At 40.0% G+C, this 20,944-nt stretch overlaps 1 protein-coding gene across 1 annotated transcript in view; it reads right to left on the bottom strand.

The window, feature by feature from the left end:
• Positions 1-20,944, bottom strand: part of RFX4 (regulatory factor X4) — a 67,506-nt gene that overhangs the window by 794 nt on the left and 45,768 nt on the right. Inside the window, exons 14-17 of the mRNA XM_066320252.1 lie at positions 18,492-18,611; positions 17,055-17,216; positions 10,659-10,821; positions 8,090-8,228 (exon numbers count right to left, since the gene is read on the bottom strand). Coding sequence (XP_066176349.1) covers positions 8,090-8,228; positions 10,659-10,821; positions 17,055-17,216; positions 18,492-18,611 — 584 coding nt within the window. The remainder of the gene's footprint in view (positions 1-8,089; positions 8,229-10,658; positions 10,822-17,054; positions 17,217-18,491; positions 18,612-20,944) is intronic.

Below are 20,944 nucleotides of genomic sequence, written 5' to 3'. Positions count from 1 at the left end.
ACTTATGGAAAGAGGCAGGCAGGAGAAGAATCCTTCTCGTCCCCAGCTGTTCACAGTGGCACTTGGAAACTAAAAATCAAAGAAGTCTGACAAATGGCTTCCACTAAGGAAGGACTAAATAGGAAGAAGAGAACAGCTTTTGCCCTCTATAGCCACAGGCTGCCCAGCAAGAGAAAGTAAATTTTGCTTGTGAGGCCTTGCTTAGCCTGTATTTATCTTATTGCCAGTCCTGCCAGAGCAGATCATCTGTGTGCTGTGTCTGAGGAAGGGATCTCCCTGTCTTGTTCCCATTATCCATGTGCATCACAGAGATGGTGAGGATCCCTGTTACTCTTGGCCAGCCATGTATCTTCAGAGCTTCTACATTTTACATCTTTATACCTTTTCTGCAAAAAGCGTCAACATTTAAAATTTCCGTATTTTGGATTGTTTGACGCTGCAGTACTTCTTTAGCTAAAAAGCTGTCACCAAAGTAGGACTATTGCTTCTGATGCTTACAAACCTTGCAAGCTACATGCCAAAGCTTTCTATGGCTGCAAAACCCCTCCCTCATAATTTTGGAGGCTTATGGAGAGAACAGCTGGGTTAGGTGTTCCTAGGAGGGAGACAGCAGGGATTCCCAAGGGGTCTCATTACATTACTCCACTGTGGATGGGCCCAGGGTTAATCAGTTGCATAAGCAACTGTTGCATAAGCCCAAGGCAATTGCAGGAGTGTCTCCACGAGGAGTTTGCGCTGTCTCCCTTCAGACCACAGCCAGGAAGGCAGCCCAGCTTCGGCAAACATATTTGAACAGTTCACAAGCCTCAGGCAGCTCAGAGCTACACGCTCGCCACTCTTAACTAGAGAGGAGAAAAAGAAGACTTTCTGACCAACATACTGTAGTTAGTGATTTAGCACATCCCTGTGTGTCCTGGGGAGACAGGCCAGTAGAGAGATGAGAGGGAAGACATCGAAGGTATTATCTGGCCTCTATTTTCCATCACCACACAGGCTGAATCTACCTGTGCCACTACAGCTGCTGAAATGGGCTGTTAAACTGCAGCAGCACCGTGGAACATCGACATTTCAACACTGTTCTGCTAATCCAGATGCCAGAAAAAGCTGTCCTGGCAACACTGACAACATTATCTATACAACATTATCTAAATTTCCATTTTCATCCCAGAGAAAGTTTGGGGGTTTTTTCAGTAGGAAACAGCAGAGCTTACATACTGAGTGTAAAAAGCCTTATATTCCTTTGAAGGAGAATCAGGTTTTCAGACTTGGTGGCTTTCCAAAAACTTTCACCAAAGATGAGAACTCCCAATGATCAGCAACGCTGAAACTCAAGCTTTGAAGCAATATGTGGCCCAAGCTAAAATTTTTCTTCTTTGTCTTCAGTAGTGTTTTACTTGATACCAGTTATGGTGGTCTTTGCCTTTACTACCCATTGATCTGTACTGGAAATCACTGTAGATTCTTATACTAAAGACTGTACTTAAAGCAGGGTTACCCTAGACTTCTGCCGTAATATACCAGTGATTCTCTCCTGTCTTCTTCCCAGTGAGATAATTGATCTATTCTGTTGTTAACCATGACTGAAGTCTTTGCCCTCCTGACTCAGTGCAATTTTCCTTTGAGGTTTTGAAACGGAGGTTGTGACTTCTAACAGGGGAATTACATGTTTTCATATCCCTTACAAATGCCAAGAGAAATCCCTGTCTTCAGGCAGGATAATTTGCTATTTGAAAATCTGTGGACCGCAAAAACGTTCACCTATCATCAAGAAGAAGAGAACGGGCTCTGGGAATATTGTGGTGGGTTTCCTTGTTGTACACAGCAATGTGTGGGGAAGCCACATTGTCTTTTTCTGGTTGTTTGGAACCACAAAACTTGTGCCACTGAGCGAACGAAATCTTGGCTCCCAGAATGAACTTCAGGATGCACTGGGGAAAGAAAGATCTTCCTCCTGCAATGTGCAGCCCAGAGGCCACGCTTAGGCTTACTGAGAAGGCAGGGAAATAGCTGTGTATGGGGGGACAGGATACAGTGTGCTGCCTTTCCTTTTCATCAAGCGCACCCAATGCAGCTGTGTTTATGAATGTGTCATGAATGTAAAAAAGAGTAATGGCTTGAAAATAACATGGACTCTAAATATCCAGTATTTTACAATAAATTCTGTTATGACTGAATGCAAGATGGAAAGTTTTGTAACGGTAGGTCAGCTAATCGCAAATGACTCAGTGGCTTCTTTTTCCCCTACAGTGAAGAGACTATTGAAAGACAATATTTTTAAAGTACTCATTGGCCCCTGCCTGACTATTAACTCATCCAATGAAGCATCTATTCAGCCTTGTTGGAGTGTCCAATGCAGAGCCATCTGGGCGGATGCCTGCCCATGCTGCCTGAATCACCTTTCACACTCCACATCCGGTTTAATGAAGAGTGCTTAAGCTGAACTCAAAACACTGGGGCCTAGTGATCTTTGCCAGATATAAAAGCGACATTTGTTGGAGGACCCTTGACAGGAAATTACCATTTTCTGGGTTGACTCACGCTTGTTAATACTGCTGCCATTAGACCTAGACAAGAAGTCCTTTAAGCCTGTGAGACTTTGAGCAGATTATTGTTAAGGCCTTGCCCAAAAAAGTAAAATCAATTCAATTTCTTTTTTAGTATTATTTTAGAAAATACAGTGTTAAATATGTCTTCCCACGAAGCGCAGGCTGAGTTTCTGCAGCAAAAGCATGGAGAATAATCTCTTTATCCTTATTTTCAACTCACCAGCAATTATACTTGGAAGTGAAAGGTTTCAATGTCCAAACAGCAAAATATTTTCCTTACGAATGTGGCTCTGACTTTATATTTTACTAGTTCCCACTTCTGCTGGATGCTATACTCATGTTGCATGTTAGCCACTACTTTTGGATTTGCAAATAACACATACCAGAAACTACTGAATTGTGGAGAGCAGGTCATGAATTAATTTCATAAAAATATACTTAAATCTTATAAAATAACATAATTGAAACTATTGATTAATTGCATCTTTATAACCCTTAATCTGACCCTTTTCTCCACAAACTGAACCTTATTGAATCAGTTAATTAAGCTGATGGAAACTTTGAAGTCCATCTAAGTGATTTTGGTACTTTTGGGAGTGGCATTTGGAGCCTTCAGAAAATGCTATTTGTAATTATCTCAAAAGAAGTTTAGACATCTGTTTCCTGTTGCATTCAATACATAATTACTTCAATTACATGCTAACAGTCTCAAGGCCCTTATGAAGCCCTACAGTTGGGAACAATGACTCTTGCTGCATGGGTGGGATTTGGGCAGTATTTTTGTCTTTCTGTCATTACCAGCTGTTTGATGACAGAGTGGTTATTGGGGAGGGTGTTATTCTTACTGCACTGGTATAGTCATGAGTTTATAATGTGTGTGTGCTGGAGGATTAAGAACTTTTTCCCATCCTTTTTTTTTTTTTTTATTTTTTTTTTCCCAAAGTAGATGAGCCAAAACAACATGAATGGACACTAAAGCATGGGCTCTGTCTGAGAGAAGATTTCCTTGGCTCCTCCACTGTCACAAAAAGAGTTACTACTGTCTTCCAGCACTGTTTCTAGCAAATCCTGCTGCAGATGTATATGAAAGGAATACATGGTTTAGTGCAGTATTTTACAAAAAACTGAGTAGTGCTGCACCCTGGGAAATTATATGAGACCACTGCACTCCCCAGAGCAGTTCAGGAGAGTCAGAGTACAAACACTGCTTAAATTTCCTTTAAGTATGGCCCAAACACTGTGCTCTGCGCCTCTGAGAAGTGCAGATTTGATCTACTGCTTAACAGCAGACTCTGCTGCTTTTCCAGAGTGCATTTTCCAGGGTGATTTGTTCTGTCCAGGCCATGGAAATAAACTCTGATCCTCAAAAATGCAGCCTGAAGGCAGCAAAAATAAATAAATAAAATCATTCTTGTCTTTAAGGTAGGACCTGCATGATACAAAAAGAGAAACATTGCTGTGCTGCTTTTATAGCTCTCTGTCACCTGAGATCGACTGTTTGGAGATGGTTGTTCCATTTTGGAAGTGGCAAAGGAGAAAAGGTAAAATGAGGCTGTGTTTACTGTGGCATCTAGGAGGAATTCTCCAATCTAGGTGGCTGATCTGGCAGCTTCTTGACTGAGTCCCTCCTACCTACTCTGAGGTCAGTTTTGCACAGAAAGGCTGGAGGGGAGTGCCATCAGGTTCCCTGCTCAGCACAACTGAGAGAACAGGACATTCCCACCTTCCCCAGACCACACCTGCCCTGCAGCCCTTGGGTAACTCCTGTGCACAGAGCACATGTCACAACAGAAACCAGAGACACCCTAACACTTCATTCTGCAAGAGACATGGTGAGGGAGGAGGTGAGGAAGGAATAATAAAGATCTACAATGTCTTGAATGGTGAGACTAGATAAATAGGGAATGAACATTCACTATTCCTCCTCACCCAAAAAACCCTAGGGCACCCACTGCAATTATGAGATAACAGACTTAAAATTAACAAGAGAATGAGTGTTTCATGCAACTCCTGACAAAGTCTCTATGTACAAAAAAAAAGCTCAGAGACAGGGTAATGGAGAGTGGTTTTCAACAAAAGACATCATTCCAAGTGCTGCTTCCTACTCAGGATATCCCTAGGTTAGCTCTTGACAAAGTCATCATAGCTACACTGGTGAAAGGACCACCTTCTACTCACCCCACTTCTAAGACTTTTCCTCCACACATGTTTCTGGTCGTTGCTAGAGATAAGACCTGAATAACTGAAACTCCAGTGTGATTTACTACAACTACACATTAGGGCACTTACAGTCAAAGAGGTGCATCTTTATATGTTACCAGATATGTTAACATGTATACTGCTGCAGATTTCTTTGATTTTTCTTCCTACTGAAAGCATTAGCCTTGAAATTTACAGAGGAAAATCACTGCAGCATGACTTAGTTTGTGTCTAAGGAAAAGGTAGAACCTTTTCCATTTCAATTCAATGTGAATTGAAATACTTTGGATAGCCTGAAAGAGGATTAAGACCTGTCCAGCCAGGATGAACTCTGCGTATAAAAGCTGTGCTCAGAAGTCAGTCAAGCCTACACTGTGGAGCTGGTTCAACTTTGTGAAGGTGCTGTAACTCTCTGCTAAACTCAGCACAGGTTGATGAGACCTCTCAGAGGCTTTTAGAAAGAGTTGTTGCCTATTTTCTACCCTGGCACCCAGTATACCTAAAAACTGCAGAAGCAGATGAAATAAAGGACTGATGAAATGAAGTCTCAGTATAGATGTGTTTATGCACACACACTAAACAGTCCCCTGCTATGTGATGGTGGAGTAGCATCTGAGTATTGTATGCACTCTTGCACTATGGCTTAGAAAATTAGGTGGCAACAGATCAATATGTAGATAATTTTTCGTTGGTCTGCCAGGCTCCTGGCCAGTAAGCCAAGTGAAGAAATGAGCAATCAGGACTGGAATAACAAGTAAGGAACTGTTCTGAGAATTATTCACAGATGGTGAAGGAAGAAGAAATTCGGATTAAGACCAAGGTTTGAACAGACTGTTCTTGTCATCAAAAAATCAGTGGGAATTAGTCTATAATGCCAGATCCACACACCCCCCCTGCACTTTTTGAGAACTATAAAGTAATAGTTAATAGTAAAATAGTAAATAGTAAAATATGCATGTCTATGTGACTTCTTCCCCAGTGCAGCCTCACTCTAAAGATTCCAATGACAAAACTCTTGAAGTAGCTGATAAAACCTGGAGTGTGTCACTCTCTTCCATAGAAAGAAGTTGGATATCATGTTCTTCAAGACCAAAATATTTATTAATAGCTCAGCTTAGACCCCACCACAACTACATGTCACCTGCTTTGGCTCTGACCCTTGTCTGGGGCAAGGGCTCTCCCTGAATCCATGTTTGTAGAGAATTTTCCACACACAGAGATGTTTGGGTGTTTTTCATAGGAGTTAATCCCTAGACACTGTCCTAAAGAGCATGGTAGAATAGTTGCTAAAGTTGAGCCAAAGCTCTGTATTTGGCCAGAATGTAGATTATAACAAAGAGTTCTTTTCAGAGTTATGGTCTATGCCTCCTCTTCCCAGCTGATTATACTCCCACTGCTCTGCACATGGCAGCTCCTTTGCTTTCAGTATAGCAGCAGCTGTTGATACATTCACTGTAAATTTGTCTTCCTTTATTTTTATTTTGCAACATCATGAGTTCTACTGCAACTCCTTGCAACATGTCCCCCTCACAAAGACCACTAGAAAAAGAACAGTTCCCTAACATCTTATAAGCTTTTTGTTGTTGTTGTTAAAAGTAGCTAAGAAAGGATTTATTATCAGGGCAGGCATTTTAAAGATGCTAATTTAGCCTTTAAAAGACTGTCAGCAAATTCTATATCAAACTGTTAATGACTTTCAGATAATTTTTCAAAAGTAAGGTTCTCAATACAGAATAGGAACAGGGATTTGTTGGCTGTGTCCTGCTGTGCATTTCCATCTCAGTTTATAAGCATCATGAGAAAGAACATGTCACATTGAAATTGAAATAATTCTCCTTTAAATTGTGATTATTAAAGCATAGCTGTTCTTCATATGTTTTCAGAACAGTTCCAAGACTAGCAAGAGAGGAAAAAATGATCTGACATCTGCACTTGTAGAGAAAACTACTACAGTATGAAAGATATTTCCCTGAGTTCAATGTTTGCTACTGTTTGCATCCCGCATGTTAACCAGGATATGACTAAACTATAAATGTATTGATCTTGATTTGCTTTACTTGTTTCTTGAGATAACAGGGTAAGACCCATACTGAAAAACGGAGGAAAACAAACCTGTCCTAGGACACTGCACTAAAATGTTCATTCACTTTCCTGCCAAAGACAGAGCAGCTGCAAAAACCCTCAAACAAAGCCGGACATCTCGTGTAGTCTGATGGATCAAGTTCTACACAAATGGGTGAGAAGTTATAGTTTGTCCCTTCCATAAGCCAGGGAGCCATTGTTGAGCTGCTCCAAATGAGCATATTGGGTTTGTACAGATCTCAAAAAGCTTTAAGCAGATCAATACCATGATTCTTATCTTACAGCTAGGGAAAACGAAGCATAAAAGGAGAAATTACTCCTCTAAGTTCATGTGGCAGACTGATTCCAAAGACCAGAATGAGATGCAGCTTTTGTGTGCTCAGTTTCAAAGCACTATCAAATTCACATCTTTGCATCTGGTATGAAACTGTTGCAGTCCAATGGTGATAGCTAAGCATGAGAGTCCCTGATAAACTTCCCTAAATTTCCAATAAAGGCTAAGTGGTGCCACGTGGGTGGAATAGCCCAATGCCATCACCCCCTCCCCGTATCTGCCACTTGCTAATCTTCCAGCAGAGAGCCCAAGGAGCAGCTGCCCACACTGAGGAAGCACCAGCTGCATGAGGCACTAAAGCCCTCTGACTGTGGCACTGCTTCGGAACTCTTGCCAGATCTGATCTTCACATCTAATCTGGGCTGGCTCCTACTGGCTCAATTTCCCGAGGTGGAAGAGTTACTGACACAATTTCTCAGCTTTGTAGTTGGAGACTATAGGATACAGCTTAAACTACCTCTGCAGTGGTGTCCTGAAGTTATTCAAACTATATGCAGAGCTCAGTGCTTCAGCACATTCCTAAACATGGGTATCCTCAAAAGCAGAGACCCCACAAGAATTCACTTGGTCTCTTCAGCTAAATGAAAACACTTTTATTTCTTCTCAGGGATCTCTTCCTGCTCTCAACACCTAAGAATCATACAAGTAGTTACATTTGGTTTTGCTTTAGCTACTCCTTAAAACACAAACACTTTCCATGATCCAGACTGCTGGATTTTAGAGTTAATACTTTACACTGACAGTCTAAAACTACTTATGACCTCCGCTAAAATTAAAAGATACCTAGGTAATATTAGAAAATAAAAAAAAAGGTGCCATCAATATCTAGACAGCTTATTGATTATGACAGCTAATATGTCGATACATTTACAAACTGAATTATTTTAAATGTTATAACAACTATCACCAAGTAATAAATGCAGATTACCTGTGAAGAGCTTCTGTGGTAAGCTGAGTAGTGAAGTGGTCCAGAAATAGCTGTATCATGTGGTAAGGATGGATACTGACTCTGCATTGGATGGGGATGCTGGTTGCTGTAGCTACCATAGTTGTAACTTCCTGTGTATCTAAAATACATCAAAAACCACTTTTAGTATGCACAATAACTTATTCCCACTAATCATTCCACGACTTTTATGAAACATACCATTGGTTTTGTTTTTTGGCTTGCTTTTTTTAATAGGAGGATGATATTTTAATCTTTTTCAAAAAGATATTTTCCAGCTCACATGGGAAGCAGATGCCATTAGTTAAAGAGCACGTCCAGCATAACATCAAATAGAGAGACCCAGAATGTTTCTGTGGCTGATTTTAAACTGCAGACCCAGCTCTGCACTTTCTGAGGAGAAGGTGCCTTTCCCTTTTATTGTTATCTAATGCCATGTTCCCAGTAAATTGCTATCCAGGCTGAGGAAGTATGGTAAGCCCTGACCTGAAGAACTACAATGAGTTTAACTATCTCCTTGTGCTGCAGTCAAATGTTCCTCTATTGAGAGGAAGAGAAGTGAATTACTTTGAATCTGAAGCATACAAAGTTCAGCTTTAGCACTGAGTAAGGGAGTGGGATGTGAGGTTGGAGAACCTGTCTACTTTCTTTGTTGAATCCCAACCTTCTGTCTAGTGACATCATGGGGCAAAGGAGGAAGCAGTTTCCTTAGCTATTGAGTCAGTGTTTGTTTGCCACCATTGTTTGGATCATTCACTAGCAGAAGATGCATGGACACTTCCTGCAGTCTCTCCATTTCTGTGAACATGAGAACTGCTGATCTTTGTTGTCTTTCAGAAAAGCTGATTCACCTAGATTAAAATGTTTCCTCAAATCACCATAATCCAACACCAGAGGCAAGAGATTCCTGCAGAAACAACGAATTCTCACATATATATAACATAGACACTGCCTTACTGTGCTCTGTTCCAAGTCTTGAATACTCTTAGCCGCCAAACCTCTGTGCTGCTCTATTTCTGCCTCCACCTAAGACTCATATTGCTGGATAAGAGAGATGTTCCCTTTCTCCTTATCCAGGTTTTCCCAGTAAGGGCTTAGCAGTGACATTCAAACACGTATCAAAACCTAATCACATCCAAGACGGAAGAAGATGCAGGGTTCAAATTCATCTACTGATATCCTTCCAAACAGTTTAGAGTCTTTCTCACTGGGAAAGCAGTTCTGCAAAGTTAATGAGTTTGCAATAAGACTGAGGAACACAGTAAAACCTTTTGAACCTCTTGCATCATTTGGACCTCTTCCTGGGCATTTGCTGATCTTGCCATATTGTCTATTCCTTCTCCACTGAATAGTTTGTGATTGGTTTTTTTATTTATGGATATCTGTGAGTTAGCACTGAATCAAATGAGGATGGCACAGAAGAAACTGTTGCTTAATGAAAACAGCACTGAGAGCTTTAGCAAGTGTCTGAAGTTTTTCCAGATGAAATAATGTTACATAAATTTATACCTGTAATTATTTGAATTGAGAGCCTTGAGGAAATTATGGTGATGGAGAATATTAGAATATTATGGTGATAATATGTCTATATGGTCAAATTGTGGACATTTTTTCATCTGCAGGTTAACAGTAGTCATCAAATCACTGAGGTTGGAAGAGACTTGTGGAGTTTATCTAGTCTAAGCCACCTGATCAAAGCAAGGTCCATGAGAGTAGCCTGCCCAGGATTGTGTCCAGCTGGGGTCTGTACATCAGCAAGGATGGAGACTTCACAGCTTTTCAGTGTTTGATCATACTTACAGTAAACCAAGCTTTTTGTTCATTTATGTTTAAACAGAATTTCTTGTACTTCTATTTGTTCTTGTCCTGTCATTAAATACCACTGAAAAAGAACCTGTCTCTCTCTTCTTTACATCCCCCAGCAGGTATTTTTACACACTGATAAGACCCTCCCTGAGCTCTCTCTGCCTGCTGATAACCTCAGCTCTCTCAGCCTCTCTTTATATGACAGCCAGTCCAGTCCCACATTTATCATCAAAGTGACCCTTTTCTGGACTTACTCCAGTATGCTTGGCTCTGTCAGGTGCTGGGGAGCACAGAATTTGATCCAGATTTGGTCTCAGCAGTGCTGAGCAAAAGAGAAGGATCACCTCTCCTGACAAATGGTATAGAAGGGTTCTCTAGGTACATCTAGTTTTTTCAAACATGGCACAGGAAAACAGGAATCAGAGAAGAAATCTACTTAAGCCTTCTCTTTTAGAAAATGTCCTCCAGGCCTACTGTGGTTTTGAATAGAATTAGATGAGATTATAAAACTAAGACATAATACAATTATAGAATAGCAACAAGAGCCAAAGAATTATGATACCAGCATCTTTGCAATACAAACTTAATTACATCAAGAAACAGCTTCTACCGTACTAAAAAAAAAAAAAAAAAAAAAAAAAAAAAAAAAAAAAAAAGAAACAACAAACAAAAAAACACCTAAGCAGTTCATCCAAATCCCACCAAAACCACATTGAAAAACTCAAGACCCTGGGAAGTGCCTTACCCATGTTCTTCTCTGTGGGGATAAACAGGTATCCGGTGTGTGACAGATGATGAAGGGACATGTGGGCTCCTCATGCAGGGCAGCTGCTGGGAATTCTCCGCAGGTGACCCAGCAGCTGTTGTCACAGTGTAGGTGAGGGACCATGTGTAGGATTGCATAGCCCCTGCAGACAGAGAGGAGCCAAAGGGACACTCTTAACACAAGCTGTCATCCACAGAGGTGCCATGCTTCGAGACAATTATGGGAAAACAGCCAAACAGGTAATAGATCATGGGAAGTGCACTGACCAGCTGTACCTGAGGCATAAATACCAACACACATCGATCATTTGAAGGAGGCAAGGATCTAGAAGAATAAAACATATCTGGAATGGCTCACACTGCAGACTTCCAGTGTGGCATTGAAAGAATTTTGCAGAAAAAACCAAAGCACTAGGATAGGACTGAGAAATGGAAGACCACCAGTGCTAAGATTTCTCAGGTGTGATGCTCCAAAATCTGAGGTCTCTCACATGGAGAGGGCTGCTGGCCTGCTCAGCTCTGAGGCCTGTACTGAGGCAGAAAGTATGATCAGAACAATGAAGGATTAGAAAAAAAGAAAGAAAGAGTGTTATGCAAATAAATATCTTGAATCCTTTTGCAGTTTGTACCTGTTCCACCCAACTGGGTACCAGCCCTTGTAGTGGCAACACTACAAAGATCCTCAAATTATGGAGAGTAGATAGACAGAAATAGCCTAGTTATTTCCTTCCTGCAAATAATGTTTCTTTTTTTTTTTTTTTTTTTTTTTAGTGGCAGCAGAGACTGGACTTAATTTATTTTTGTCATGTAGAGCATTTGTGGGAAGAGCAAAGCAAAGAAGTGGGTTTTCCATTTTGCTTAGAAGGTGCTGAGATTTTTAATCATCCTGATCCCTTCTAGGCAGGAACTCCAGTTTCATGAGCCAGCTGCTGAGAAACCTTTGTCCTTTGCACACACCCCTTTCACTCAGGAGGCTGACAGATCTATTGTTCCAGGATAACATAGCTCTTGCTGGAGGTCATGACCATACTGGCTGAGATTACCCTGCAAATGAGGACCAGAACACTGAATTTAACCCAGTAAGAACACTGGTTTGGGCGGCTCTGGGGACTCTTGACTCTTTTTCTTCAGCTAAAAGGAATTGCAGGAGGTGACTCAGGTTTTTTTCAGTATGGATTCTAGGACTTCCTGTAGCATGAAAGGGCTTAATTCAGAGGGGGAAGTGATTGTACTCCCAGGTCTGTGTCCACTCCGTGGCTTTGGGAAACGAAGAGCCTATTTCAAATGTGCATAATTTTCTTCAGGTGCGTGTGATTTTATTTGTCAAAATCAGGCAATTTTTTTTTTTTTTTTTTAATGGGAAATGCTTAGTTCTGCAACTGAGCAGAGGCATTCTGAGCTTTACAAGATAAGCTTGAAATACTTCAGCCAGGTTTGATTTGGCGCTCTTACAACAGAAATCCTTGGATGTGTTCTGGCCAAGAGTATTTGTGATAGGTCAGTTTTCACATGCCTGCAGCACTTTGTAACACTGACTCTTGAATTTCTGTTTTCGTCTCTTCCTGATACAGAGGACCACTGAGATCCCCAAGACCCCAAGAAGAAAAGCTTGATCCTGTTGCCATGGACAAATAAACATTCATGGTTCCTTGAGATAAGAAAATGCTTAACGAAACCTGCCTTTGCTAAAAAATACAGTTTAGGTGGAAGGGGCCACCTAAGGTACTTATGCAGTTATCAAATAGGAAAACAAGAGTTTTGAAAACAAGAGTTTTGAAAATATCAGCGACTTGTCCACAGAATATCTTAATGAAGCATTTCAATTTCAAAAGGTCAACATATTTTCCCAGTGTTATCTTCCAAAAAAAAATTTGCAATTTTCTTTCAAAACAGGCCTAAATGCAAAAGGCGAAAACAAAGAGAAATGAAAGGACATCAAAGAGGGTGAAACCCCCCAAATACTTATATTTAGGTAACATTATTGTTTGGGGTTTTTTTTCCCACTTTTTCACTTCACTTCACTATAAAACAAAAGTTTTACTTTGACTTGATTTTATTTTTTCCAAAAAAAGATTGGCCATTAATCCAAAAATATAATTACCTTCCTAGCTCTAATAAGAAGCAGCAATAACAGAGACAAAAGACCCTTTGCATTTTATCAAATATAGTGATTTGACTGGCCTCAGACATTGTTACAATCTCCTTTTCTTTTTTGAAAAATAGTGAGGATCTTATCATAGTCTGATGAAAATGAGTTAGTCCAGGACAGCAAGTTGTTTCGTGTGCTCCCTGTGGGAAGTCAAATTCCTTGGATGAGAGATGTCACTCCTGGTATTCAAATCTAACTGGCAGCCACCTCAGTTTCAACATTAAAATAAATGGTTGGAGAGTAACAAACTTTGTGCTTGTCCAGATGTCACAGAAACAAATGCAAGAAGTAGATCTTGCACTGGGAGAGCTGTGAGCATCTCTGTTTAATTCTCCTAACTGAGAATTGTCTGAGGTGCTACAGGACAGTCCCTCACACAGCAGCTTGAGGGAATACTTCCTTTCTTTTGCAAGTTGTGGTTTAGAAACCAAAGTATGTTGGGTTTTACTCTGGATTTACAGAATGACAGAAAGCAGTACAAATATTATTTTCCAGAATGTTCTGGGGAACTTACAGTTGCCTCACTTCTCTTTGTGGAAGGGATGCTATTATTTTCAGTGACCTAATTACAAAGACAGGGAGTAAGGATGGAAAATGACAACAGATTTGCAGACTGCGTGTAAGTGTGTATGAGGTCAACCAGGATACTGCCAATCTTATGATGGAATGAGTTAAGTGTGAAAGGTTTTCATAGTTAGCTTTTTAATACCTGCCTAGGTCCCAGTCCTTTATGATTAATTTCCTCAGCTGGTTGCAGGATTGAACTCCAAGAGATGAAGTCTCTTTTAGATATGACTGAACTCAACTGAACTGCTTTTTTGAAATAAGCAAAAACAATAGTGATTGAGCAATGATCTGCTCTGCTTTGTGTTCTGAACATGCAGGGTTTGATTAAAACAGGAAAATTCATTTATTATCACTCTTTTTTCTTTCCTCTTTAAAAAAAAAAAAAAAAAAAAAAAAAAAAAAAAAAAAAAAAAAAAAAAGATTTTGAGGATACTAACCAAGACGCCATTTGATCTGTCACGGAGCCAAATATAAATGGAACTGCTATTAGCCCTGCAACAGCCCTGTTGTCATTGATGCCAACACATATACCAGTGCAGAAAAAACCCAGAAGATGCTTCACGATCCTGCATTTTGTATCTGCTTTAGGCTGGAGCAAATGACCACCAAGACACAGTAAACACTCCCAGCACTGTGCATTATGTCTGATAGGCAGCAGTACTGTCAACCTCAAGCAGTCAGAAATCTAGAGTCAGACCCCTCATTCTGTCCCCACACAGCAAACAGATCACTTTACCTATAAAGCTCTAGACAAACACAAGCCCTTCCATTTGAAGGGAAGAATTGCCTTCTGAAAATGACACCTTTGAGTTTTGCACTCTGCAGCTATGAGAATTAAACTCTTGTTGAGGAAGAGCTGATGTTCTCAAATACTCACAGGAGTTCAGGAGCTGAAGCTTTAGGAAAAGAACCAAAAATTTGTTTTACTCGTTCACACAAATATGACAGGTGCTAGATGTGCATCAATATGCCCAGAATTTTAATACCGAGCCCAGACTTGGAAGAACAGTGACTTTTAATGACCACTACTGACCTGAAGACTTATTTCATGCATAGATTTCTCAAACCTGAACAACAAACTCTGTAGCTTACTAGGCTAATAGGAGCAAACAATTTCGAGTTCATTTTGGGTTGTCTAAAAACGATTGCATTGGCAAATGAGTAATCACAGCTTTAAGAGGGGCTTTAAAGAGAGACCGGCATAGTCAGCCATATAGCTATCACTTTTATTACAATATTGCTGCAGTTTGAACAATCATTAATCTGGCCTTTGTGATTTAGAAAGGGTGGAGGCTAATTAGCCTTTTAACTGTCTAGTAACTAACAAAAAGTTTAAAATAAAATGTTACTGGTGCCATGACAGATGCCAGAGCGTGATAGGATTTACCTTTCTTTTGCTCAGTATAATTTAATTTCAACGGTTTAATTTGCTGGTTTTGTACTAACCACTGACTGAAGGCAAAAAAGGTTAAAACACAAGTTTAATAGTTAACTTTTATTGCTAATGTCACAAGCAAGAAAGAGTTAATGACGCTCTAAATTGGGGAATTTGGAGCTAATGGTGACCAAGGGAACTAGTTCTCAAGATCTGCAAAGCATTTGTAGAATTTTACATGTACCTCATAAAAGTCACATGAGAATATCAATAACGTGGTCTTTCCAGAAAAGATGTTCCTGCTTCAAAATATTCTATGTAATACCACAGATCTGTAAAGTAGTTTGAGTGTGTGTAATACATCTTCAGCACTCCTATTTTAAAAGGGTAGCATTTCCTGTAACTGGGACACAGTTGTTATTTTGTGTTGCTTTATGTGAATAAACACTGCATTCCACGGTGTAATGGCTAGCAAACTAAAAAGCAAACTAAAACTAGTCCATCTACATGATGAACATGGGAAACAGAAGTATTGCTAATTGCTCAAATTAAGAAAAAAGAAATAGCCACGTATTCATATTTAACATTAACCAGAGCTTTACTTGCATTGACAGATTTGGCTTGTGTAAGACAAAGATGATGTTCACATACTCAAAAGTGAGACTGCACCAGACCATAAGAGTAAAATCCAATACCTTTTAAAACCAAAGCCTTTAAACCTAACATGAAAACCTGAGAAAAAAAAAAAAAAAAAAAAGAACTAAAATAATCAGAAATAGCTTTCTTGCCTAAAAGGTTATAGCATGGGAACAATTGTGGTCTTTCAGTGCCTGAAGGGAAAGATGGAAGGGGACTTCTTACAAGGACTTGTAGTGAGAGGACAAAGGCAAATGGCTTTTGGTTAACTGTTATATGACAGTCACATGGAGTTGCTGTATCTGCAGCCCAAATACAAGTCCCTCAGAGCTCCATTCCAGTCAACGGCCCTGGAGAACACATGGTTCCCTTCTTTTCAGTCCTTTATTTCTGCATACAGCCCTGCATCATACTAAGTTCTGGTTCTGGCATCACAACCATCCCACAGTGCCTACAGGTCAAGTTCCACACAGCATCAATGTTTCAACGAGAGTCAAAGATCCTCACCACCTCCACTGTCACCTGAACTGAAGGTGTGTGGTAGCCTACCCTGTCTAGGAATCATCTGTCTCTTTTCTAACTGTCCTGAGGGGGAATAACTTCCTATTTCCCTCCTAGCTATTGTATTGCCTCCCACAGCGAAAAATCTTAAGTTGCGATGTAGGGACAAATATTTTTAAATCTCTTCCCAGCACAACATGCATTGTGCTTCCCCGTGGCGCCTTTGAAAACATGAAAAACATTTTTCAGAAAGATTAGTTCTTTAGCCACTGCCAAATTCTCTAGTGTGGTAAATCATCACTTTATGACATTCTTTCAAGAAGATTTTGTAACTTTTCTAGGACATCACAAAAGCGATCGTTTCCACATTCTGATTGTACATCCTATTCAATGAGGAGCAGCAAAGCTGAAATGCCATCTGAAAGTCACTCACATTTCTGCCCCTCTTTCCATGAATTAAGAGAACACTGCCTTTTGATCATACAGACAGACTGTCCTGCCCACATCCAAAAGGTAATGAGTTTTGCTCTAGAGCACAGAGGATGTTGTCCATTTATGCAGCCCAAACAAGGAGCTAGCTATATGCTTATTGTTTTCTGTCAATCCTATCCACAAGTTTAAGCTGTCCTTGAAGTGCAGATTTTTTAAATTTGTGGGCCCACTAAAATACAACTTTATCAGTTGCTATAATAGAGTATAACACTGAAAATAGGCTTCAAACATGTAATTCCTCATCTCTAACATTGATTGATGAAAGTTATCAGCAATGTGTAAAAGATTCCCAAGAGAAACCTGCACAGCTATTTATACATATTTGGGTGTTAAATATCTTGAAAGTTACCCATCTCCCACTTAACCAGCTAGGAATTCCTGAACCACTAGTTATTTGGGATTTTGCAAACCTCACTAAACTTGAATTATTTGGCACGCTTCCTTCAGGCATATAAAACATCCGAACATCAGATCTTTTTCCTGGTAGACTCATATATCCCACACATATCATGTGTGGACACAGTAAGAACAGACTTCTGGCTTGGAAAGGCTTCTCATATCTTGCAAGTCAGTACATCGTGTTCTGAGGCTCAATTTTAGGAGACCAAGTGCAAAAGCCACCTCCAGGCAGATTTATCTGCCAGGAGCCAACCTACCTGTAGTGGCTGCTATGCCACCATACTCTGGGGACTGGTTGCTGATGGGTGACGGGGCAGATGGCACTTCCACAGAAGTGGCAGATTTAGCTGGGGAGAACGGCGCTGGGGAGGGAGTTGGAGCAGCTGGTTCACTCAGAAGAATTTCTTCTCGTATTTCTGCTGCAGAATGAGAGAAAACCCTTTAAGCATAGCTAAAGGTAGAGTCAGGCAACACTGAGGAACTATAAAAAAAATAATAATGTAAGCAGTTAGGTTCTCTAGAGTGTATTCCAAGAAATACAGAGCAGGAACCACAAATCTTTGAAAGAAGCCGTTCTAGAGCATTCACCATTACAACCTTCAGCTTACCTTCAGAAAACCTCTTAAAGCAAAGTGCTATTTTCCCTGTTGCATAGGCAGGAAACTGTTGCATGGACACCTTAAGTGTTATACTCCTATAATGTACTATTACATTTCTAAAATTAGGAGTCCAATCTGAGTTAGGCATTCCCACACCTTCTAGGAAGAAGCAGGAGTCTTCAGGAGCATTCCTGTAGCTTTGGGCCATGATATTCTTTCTTTGTTGACTAAAAAAAGGAGGACATTCTGCATAACATTAGCTGCTAAAGGTATGTGGAAAATATGCTAGAATAAGCAACTTGTTCATCAAAAACCCAAGAGGCTATGGCAGGGCAATGAATTAAATTCAAGTCTTTCACCATACAGAAGATAGCAAGTACCCTAATCACTGAAATGTTTTTCTTCCCATAAATCTACAGGGTGATAAATTAAGCCACAGCTAAAATGGAGAATGAAGCTTTCAAAGGTGACAGAGGGAGGTTTAATTTGCCAAAATTAATGGGTGATGCAAGTAAGAAAAATCACTGAGGACCTCTCATTACAAGAGGTTACCCAGAGTAGAAAAACTAAAGGCAACCCCTGCTTGCTTCTGTTCTGGCAAGGCAGTGTGGAGTGGAGCAGGACTCAGAATCTCCTCTACAGGCACTCAGAACGTAAGTGTACCAGAAACAACAGCTTTTGCCATTTGTCTTTTTTCTTTCCTGCCATCTCTTCCTCTTATTTAGACTGGGAGAAATCCAGTGATATCGGTGAACTTACTAACACCGAGTCCACTGAAATTCAATGGTGGCTTAGAAAGATTAACTAAGACAAAAGGTTCGGTAAAAGAATTTATTACTGAAACACCAAGTGAGTGCTTATGAATGGGGTTTCAGACATCCAGAGTGACACTGTGAAGCAGGCAGTTCTCTTTCAGAATGCATTAACCAGGGATGCCTCCTAAATGATTTATTTCACACCATAATAGATGTGAAAACTGCTTTGCTTCCAGATAAGCCTCAGCATGTTAGATAAGGATAAAGATATGTCCTAACATAAAAAATAGAGAAACCAGTGGAACAAAGCAACAACTAATGAACAAAAGAACAAACTCACCTGTGCTTCCTTCTCCCTTCATTGCCCTCATTAATTCATTAGCTTTCTCCTGACAATGGAGTGATTCTAGCAGGTACAATACATAGTCATCGAACATCAAGTGAATAAGGTGAAAAGACCCTGGTAATAAAGTGAATAAACAAAAAAGCCATTGATTGTCTCAATACACTCATTAAACCAATTATTACGGTACTCAAGCACAAACAGTCCTGAATAAAACTGCCTCCATGTACTGAAATACTGCTTTTACTCTAGTCAAGAGAGGTCAAAGTAAAACCAGGGAGTAGCAAACTGGTCATTCCTGGATTTATATGGGCTTCTACAACCAGTTGTGGTTTAGGGTGCAAGAAGACTACCTAGCTGAGACCTGGAACTTGAAGGATTATTCTTCTCCTATATTAGCACTGAATGTCAGTTTTGATGATTGCTCTACACTAGAATTATTTCCTATTGTCTAAAGGACGTATCATTTTCTGTCAGAAGTAGAATCTCAAATTGGCTGTCTCAGTGACACATCCTGGTATGAATTTTCTGAACTACCCGCACAGAAAGGAAGTGAGTTGCTTCCCATAATTTATAAAGACTACATGTCAGGGATGGTGAAGAAATGTTTGCCCTAGATCACAAATCACAAGAAAAAAAGAGATGTGTAAGAAGAAACCACTGATGCATTTGGGGGTGAGGGGAAAGTCAGAGGAGTAAAACAGCAGAGCTGAGACATTGTGCCCTGCCCTCCTGAAAGGACTAACACCCATCTGCAGGGGGACACTGACAATTATTATCAAGGTGGATTTTGTTCAATTTCTGCAATAGACTCTATGACATCAAGTACCTGTGATAGTTCCAGACAGGACTTTATCATACTGTGGGTTTGGTTTGGTTTTTTAAAGCTCCTTGGTTCATTTAGACTTGCACAGAGTATTTAATGTATTCATTTAAATCACTGTGTCACTCTGACAAGTACAAGTATGTTGAGGGTAAAATAATAGCTCACCCAGCAGCTAACTTAAATCAGAGAAAAGTCATCATCTGAGATAGAAACAGAGTTCAACTACTGCCAGACAAACCTCCTGCCAAAATAACTCGTATGGAGGTATTCCATTGGAAATTCCATTATTGCATTTGAGAAGAAATACTTTCATGGGCAAAAGATCAAAGAAGTTTCAAATTCAACTGGATTTCATAATGACGGATTTCTTCACAGGAAAGTTAAGTTTATCTGGAGATATCAGCTTTTATCATAATGAAGCATAACTACCCCTACTCCAATTTCTGTACTCAAACATGCAGGGCAGAAGTTGTTTGAAAGACCAAATTCCCTTATTCAATTCTAGCTGGCAGTTCAGCTCTCAGAGTGACTCTGAGCACATTCTTTTTCCTTTGTGACCCCGCTGGTCTTTATGTTTCATTCTCTCCCCTCCGTGCCTGCATGGTTTTGTTGTCACTGATATGAGCTGGGCACACACCCTGGGAGGTGAACATGTGCTCTTGGGCAAAGCACAAGAAATGGGACACAGCTGATTGCAACACCTTTGCTATGGGGAGGAAATATCTGGCTGCTGTGAGCCTGAAGCATCCAGATCTTCGTTTGTTTTATATGACTTAGCAGATCAAAATGGTAACAGGTTTCCCCAGACTTTCCAGGGTAAAAAAGTGGGGATGGGATCTTCATTTAACTACTGAAGAGAACTTGTTTTTAAAAATCCTTTGGGCTCAAAGTCTTGTTAAATCAAGTCCTTTTTGATTTAGCAGTAAAATAAAGAGAGCAGACATGGCCGAGCACCTTGTTAGGTGACTCAGGATTTCCCCAGTGGAAATTTAGATTTTCAAGAATCTCCACAAAATGCTGACTCGTCTCCTGACTACAGTTTTTCAGTGGGAAGTTTCTATTGACTCTAGTGCAGTTACTACTGGTAAGCAACTTTCAAGTAAGAAAAACAGGCTAAAATGCTGGCAAAACATCATGTAATGGTATAAAGCTCAGGGTATTAACTATTTTTAATCAAACTCCTTACTCAGCCTTCATTAATAAAAAAGGAAAATTGCTTGTAGTTTCATAAAAATATTTGGAAGTACAAACTCTAAACACTGTAATGCTAGCAAGGAAACAAGAAGAACCCAAGAGCTGCTATTTTTAAAAAAATGTCTTTGTTTTTTTGGGGTCTAATGTTTTATTTTGAAGACTTGGGGTTGGCAATACTGAATGCAGCATTTAAAAACACTCCAGTGCCCTTGTCACTCTTTTGAATTTCTCTCTTCCTCTCCTATTATTTCTCCCACTGTGAATTTTTAAGCTCTGCATAGAGTTTTTGAGCTCAGAATTTGTGTGAAAGACACCAGACAAACAAGGTTTTGGTACTGAATGCAGTGAATGCAATATTTTTTATATTTTTAAATAAGTCGAATGAAATGTAAGCTATAGAGTGAAACTGATACCAGGGCATGCATTTCAG

This window comes from Sylvia atricapilla, chromosome 5, assembly GCF_009819655.1.
Source record: "Sylvia atricapilla isolate bSylAtr1 chromosome 5, bSylAtr1.pri, whole genome shotgun sequence".
In the NCBI taxonomy this organism is placed as follows: domain Eukaryota; kingdom Metazoa; phylum Chordata; class Aves; order Passeriformes; family Sylviidae; genus Sylvia; species Sylvia atricapilla.
This window is presented reverse-complemented; position numbering and strand designations above follow the sequence as displayed.